This window comes from Hoplias malabaricus, chromosome 10 (genome assembly GCF_029633855.1).
Source record: "Hoplias malabaricus isolate fHopMal1 chromosome 10, fHopMal1.hap1, whole genome shotgun sequence".
NCBI lineage: Eukaryota > Metazoa > Chordata > Actinopteri > Characiformes > Erythrinidae > Hoplias > Hoplias malabaricus.
This window is the reverse complement of record NC_089809.1, coordinates 6,092,882-6,099,634: the sequence shown is the minus strand read 5'-3', so window position 1 is coordinate 6,099,634 and position 6,753 is coordinate 6,092,882. Positions and strand designations below refer to the sequence as shown.

The following is a 6,753-nucleotide window of genomic DNA, read 5'->3' as shown; positions in this document are numbered from 1 at the left end:
AACATAGGAGTGACCACCTGATGTTAAAAGTGATTTCTTTGGAATAAAGAACACATCAATCTGTCTTTATTGAAGCTTGGCTTTGATTACTGTCTTCCTTAAGCCTTCAAACAGGATCTGGGTTTGAATTTTCATTAATGTCCTTTATTCTCAGCGCTGCAGTGACACTGAAGTGGTGTTGGTCTGTATAACACTGTATCCACTCACTTTCCGCTCTGTCAGATGGATGTTTTTGGTTGGTGGACTATTCTCAGTGCAGCTGTGACAATGAGTGCATTAAAAACTTCCGCATCACTGCTGTGTCTGATCCACTCGCACCAGCGCAACACACACTAACACACCTCCGTCAGTCAGTGTCAGTGCAGCACTGAGAAGGATCCACCACCCAAATCATACCTGCTCTAAGATGGTCTTGTCTGGGCCCTGACCATTGAAGATCAGGGTGAAATGGGGGTAAGAAGTATGCAGAGAAACATGTGGACTACAGTCTGTAATTGTAGAACTACAAAGTGGACAGTGAATGTAGATACAAGGTAGGTGTTTCTAATCCAGTGATGGTTTAGTGTGTAACTACGGCAACTTAAACCAGGCCTTTTCCTCTAACTTCAGCTGTTAAAACATGACTCGAACCACATCTGTCTTTAAAAATAGATTGTAGTTACATCTAAAGGGTTAATATTCCGGGGTTTTTTTTCGCTCCTCTTTTTATTATTTTCTGTGAGGAATGTCACAGGCTCGCAGTGGAACATGGATAATTCTCTTCATGAAGGGGTCGTCCTGTGCAGATTTAGGAGAAAGGTGCAACGAGTGCACAAAGGGGGCGCTCGAGAGCACAGTTTTTGAGGCAAATTAAAGTATAGGGACACTCCAGGTTTCCAGTCAATTCCAACCGAGGGTGCGAGTGTGCGAACACTGGGGCAGGGGTATGGAAGCAAATCTGTCTCGTCAGACTTTGAAATATTACCACCTTTGAATTTGTAGCACTGGATTTGTTTTGCACTGAAATTATGCGTCTGAATATAATTGCTCTTGAATAGAACTCGTGAATTCACTGTTATTATTCAAGGTTAATAAATAAAGATAAAAAAAATCAAGCTCAAATTCAAACAATATATTTCGAAGTTGCTCAAATTCGGTACGAAATTCAGAAACCAAAATACGAGTTACAAAAAAATCACATCCGGGTCACCAAGGGTGAGCAATCGATTCATTGGGATTTTCTCTTTCACCTTAAATGATGCAGTAGTTGCATTCTGTCGCCGCTAGATGGCGAAATACGAACACAACTTCCATGCCGTGGAAAAACTACACGTTTAGCTTCCTTCCGCGGATATTATCTCTTTATTTTCAAAGTGTCTCAAAAATCTGAAAGACTCACCAAAGACACAATATAACAGACTATTGATGTCCTGAAGATGAAGATATTTTACTGTGGGAATGTTTTGTAACGGCCCTGTGAACAGAGCAGGTGATTTGACAGAATGTGGAAAGATGAGTCGATTGCTCATCCTTGGTGACCCGGATGTGTATCTGAATGTTTTCACTCGTATTTTGGTTTCTGAATTTCGTACAGAATTTGAGCAACTTCCAAATGTATTGTTTGAATTTTTTTGAGCTTTAATTTTTTTATCTGAATTTATTAACCTTGAATAATAACAGTGAAAAAGTGTTCTTGAAAATTCATGAGTTCTATTCAAGAGCAATTAAAATCAGATGCTTAATTTCAGTGCAAAAAAAATTCAGTGCTACAAGGTGGTAATATTTGAAAGTCTGATGAGAGATTTGCTTCCATTCAGGGGAGAGTCAATGTAGGAACAAGGAAGCTATTTTAATGGCTGATGTAATCTCTCTCTCTCTCTCTCTCTCTCTCTCTCTCTCTCTCTCTCTCTCTCTTCAGGGGTGGACTTTTGTCAAGTTCATAATTAACAGTAAACTGACTTTGTGTTCGTGTTTAGAGCAGAGAAGGTTACTGTTCAGACGGAGCTCTGGGTTTTTGTTCATCATCGCGATTAATCGGGTCTTTCTGGGTTATTATTAATTGATATTAATATTAGTATTAGTATTAGTAATATTATTAATAGATGGCTGTGCGCATCCTCTGCCGTGCACTGTTTCTGCTGCTGTGTTCAGGTAAGTGTTCCTCTTGAGTGAAACCTCTCTGACAGGCAGCATCTACACTGTGTGGCCAAAAGTTTGTGGACATCTGTTCTCCCCCCTCCTCCCCTTTCTTGCACCAATGAAGACAGAAACAGTATGTTTTGCATCACTGCATCTGCTCTTCTTCTGACATACACATTGGGTAACAATTAATTAGATACATCCTGTTTTTTCCTAATTTAACTGAACTGAATGATCCAGAAATGGTTGTCTTTAAAATTGTCATGTGAAGTTGTGTTGGTTTGTGTTAACTGCTCTTACGATTATTTTCTGTGGGAAGGCAATATCAGATTTTGTTCGTGGTGTAACCCAGACAGCGAGCGTATATCAGTCCACTGTCATAAAAAGGCTGTCACACCACTGACTGTAGACCAGTGCTGGTCCACCATCGGACTACTCAGATTACTGTCCAGTACAGGATATAACTCATTTATAATCTATGAGAGATATAATAATGAGTATAAGCTTCATATAAAATTATTAAATGCTAAAAATGTTGACACTGTGCTGGATTACAGAGGTTATCGACCAATAACGGTAGCTCTATAGTCAGACCGTCCAATCAGAAGATTTTAGGCTACTTCACCACGCCCCCTTCTCACTCAAGCGAACCAATCGGAGTAGGGGAGGGCGGGGCTAGTTTGTGAACGAAACCCTTCTCGAAATTCTATGTAAACTCTAGAAAAACAAAATCCCGGACATTTGTGAAATTCCGCCCGGACATTTTTTTAAGTCTAAAAAAGTGGACATGTCCGGGTAAAAGAGGACGTCTGTGAAAACAGTGGTCCGCCGTCTCCTTGCTATCAGGGAATATTTATTTTAAAGCACAACCAAACCATATCTATAGACTGTCTGTAGCGTGGCTGATTTTATTTGAAATATTTACGTATATACGTACACAAAACTGACTGTGACTGAAACTATGACAGTGTTTATAAACTGGACCTGGTGACCCGCTGTTTTCAGTGGAGAAATCTGTGGTCAATGGTGTCACTTCCTGATCGACAATGAGAGACTGCGCATGCGCACGTATGTCGCAAATGAGCAAAACCACACTCGTACACAGCAAATTCACCAATTAGTGTTAAATTAACACAGAGTGTTGACAAGTTTACATTTTTACACTAATAGTGTTGATTTAACTCCGGTGAATTTGCTGTGTATGGCGCTAAATCAATTACGTATTTGAATCTGAACTTTCAATTTTTGAATTATATTTGCCTGAATTATTTATATTTGAATTATTTAAAGTTTCAGTTTCCTTGTCCAAGCCATGGACAGACTGTGGAATGTGTAACTAATCAGCCTCGCGAGACTGACCCTGGATTAATTCAGAAGGCACATCATTTGAATTTATCAGCTTTAGAAAATAAAAACTCTGATGTGTGTTAATGGCAGATTTCAGTGTGGACAATAACTTCATCTCAGTTCACAAATCAGGAACAACAAAACGCAGCAGTGTTTTCAGATGTACTTCACTGTGTTACAGAGTTACAGCTGCTCCTCAGTTCTGTGTGTGTTTCACTAAAGTGAAAGTCGAAAGATTTCACTGCAAACGTGTTCACCAGTTTTCTTATCATTAAATACATCGTGCTGATGTGAATATACAGATATACTGTCTGTGGTTAGCTGTGCAGAATCTGAAAGGCTCTTATTGTTTAACCTACATTACATTAGATGAACATTACATGAAATCATTTAAAATATTTTAATATATGGAGTAATTTTAAATGGCCATTTTAATTTTAAGGAGTCATGTCTGTGGTCCGGTAAAATGCCTACACTTATGATTAACACTTATTTACCAAAGATAACTTACTTTATAGAATGCAAATTCACATCATGGAAAATTTCTATTTAAAATTCTGCTGACATCAAATCAATCCATAGGTGTCTGCAATCCTTTGGACACAGAGTGTATCAACATAGTTACAATGTTAAAAGTGATGTGACTAAATCACATAGTTGCACAGCAGTAGCAGAGTAGTACAAGGTACTACCCTTTAATGTTAATATTACACTGCTTTAAAAACACAACCTGTGCATTATATTTATTTCACATTTTAAAATGTCAAAATACCACAAGGATCAAACCAGGGCCAATCGTCAATTTAACCTTAACTAACTCTCCATTCTGGCTGTTCCACTTGCACATGAGATGGATTCATAGCTGGAGTGTGTATGTGTGTGTGGGCTGAGCCACAAATATTTTTTATATTATGTATATAATGCAAGCCAATAAATAGTGGTTTGGTCTTGCTCTCTCACAGCTGTGTTACATTTACAGTTGTTCTGAATGAAAGTATAGCATGGGCGAGCTAAGTCAGCTAAAGATGTCTGTCCTCCAGTCGGAAATTATTACTTTGTAAAGAAACCCATAACCAGAACTCTTCATAATAAACTTGTATTAAATTTGTGAATGTATAAAAAAACCATTGCACAGTTATGTTAAGAAAATATCAAAATTTATGTTGAAACAAAATAAAATATTAAAATAATTAAAATTAAGATATGGTGGGAGCTAATAAAACTAGAAGTGTAACACACCCATTCCTGCCCAATCTCTTCACTTCCTGTTACACTTGAATAAATGTTTGTATTGGAGTGTAATTAGAAATGTACATCTGTCCTCTTACTCATCAGTGAATGTGTATGTCCCCTGTAATTTATTTCATTTTAAATAAGGATTTACTCTGTGCCCCAGGTTGTTGTATACTGCCAGATGAAGGGTGTAACAAAAAACTCTAATTGAAACATGTCATGTATTGAATTAACGGAAGGTCATAAATAGTCATTTGTAGCACAGAGAGAGAAAGGGCAGCAGTGACTTGTTTGTCTAATACTGAAAGTGTCAGAACTTACTGAAAGTGTCCAGATAAAGAATAACCTCAGACTTGAGAATGTGAATTTAGTCATTTCACACGTTAAGGTTAGCACCACATTATCATCAGTGTATAAAAAGACACCGTGTTGGTGGTTAAACCTTGTGGTTACGTGTTGAAACTTTTTAACCAATATGTGATAAAACCAACAGGGTTCATGTCGACTGTGACGGGGAAACACCAAGTAAAATCAATATCTGGCAACATCTGAGGCTTAACAGTGTAGCTGGATGTGGGTTCACTATTTGGCAAACAACAGGCCACGGTTGCCTTTTCTATGTGTTATAACTGATTATTAATTACCTTTAATGTATTAACAGCATAGTTAAGAGCTTAAAGACAAAGAATGAATGAATGGTTTGTGAATATTCATTAGCTCGGTCAACATTCTGGTTCTCATTCGATAATCATGTGAGTAAATACAAAGTGGTTCACACAGCAACAACAACAAAAAATGTAAGTTAGTGAATAAACAACATTTCTTTGACAGAACTAATTGTTTTCTGTTTTCTCAATTGCCTTGAAAATGTTTACAGTGCAGTAAACATTGTGGTAAACATATTTATTTCTTATTTCTTCTTTTATGTAAAAATATATCTCTCTTCACACAGGAGTATGTTTTGGGCAACAACTGGCTTTACCCCCAGAGCTGAATAGAGCTGTTGGGGAGAAAGTGGAGTTTAAACCAACCACAGTTCCTCCCCCACCGTACAGTCTGGTCTCCTGGATTTTTGGTGGAGTAACCATTTATCTTGTAGCTGGTGGTGGTTCACCTGTAATAACCCCTGGATATGAGGAGAGAATCAGTTTTAACAACATCACTCTGGCTCTGGAGCTCAGGAGTCTGACGACTGCAGATAATGGAGACTATCATCTGACTGTACAAACCAATACACAAGTCACAGCAAGAACTACACTGAAGGTATTTGGTGAGTAAACAGGGTCCACATTGTTGCATGCACACTATACAGTGTTTGTGGACACCTGCCGATCCTAGATTTCTTTTGAAGGGAAAGGTATTAACAGGGAATTTATTCTCACTTTACTGCAGTAACAGCATCAGCGTTTGAGCGTGCTCTGACTAGTTTTTCACAACTCATTTAAACTAATGATAAACTGATTTGTCAAATTACCCCTATTTCACTGCACTGTTTATTTCAAATGACAATGTCCCAGAGGCCAGACCTCTACATTATTACAGATCACACACACTGTGAGAAGCAGAAAAATAAACACTCACTAAGACTGAGGTTTTTTTTAAAGCTGAAGTAAATAAAGTGAACACATCTGGATTTGGAAATATCAGCCGGCATGTAATATTTATGCTCTTGTTTTAAATGTAAATGAGTGTAAGGTGTACCCCACCTCCTTTTATTACTCTTTAATTACAAAGTTTTTAGTTTATATATATATCACTATAGACGCTATGACCTTTGTCTTAGAGGTGTTACTTTTTTAAACTTGTTTTTCTTTGATGATCTTTGGTCTAATTTCTGTTTCCGCCAGTTTAGATGCACATGATAAAGAAAAGGTAGCTGAAGTGTGTGTGAGTGCTAAGTGTCTCTGTGAAAGGCGACTGTTTTAGAAGCTGTGGTTTGGTTTGTTATATTTTTCTTTTTTATTATTATTATTTACAGCAAAAATATCATGAGCGACCATTATCCTTTCACCTGATTTTCCAACAGAAGGTGTCAATGTTTCTTTTATTGTCTGT

The 6,753-nt window shown here is 37.6% G+C and overlaps 1 protein-coding gene across 1 annotated transcript in view; it reads left to right on the top strand.

The window, feature by feature from the left end:
• The first annotated feature begins 2,081 nt into the window (after positions 1–2,081).
• LOC136708580 (carcinoembryonic antigen-related cell adhesion molecule 20-like) overlaps positions 2,082–6,753 on the top strand; it is a 48,062-nt gene continuing 43,390 nt past the window's right edge. Inside the window, exons 1-2 of the mRNA XM_066683214.1 lie at positions 2,082–2,130; positions 5,651–5,968. Coding sequence (XP_066539311.1) covers positions 2,082–2,130; positions 5,651–5,968 — 367 coding nt within the window. The remainder of the gene's footprint in view (positions 2,131–5,650; positions 5,969–6,753) is intronic.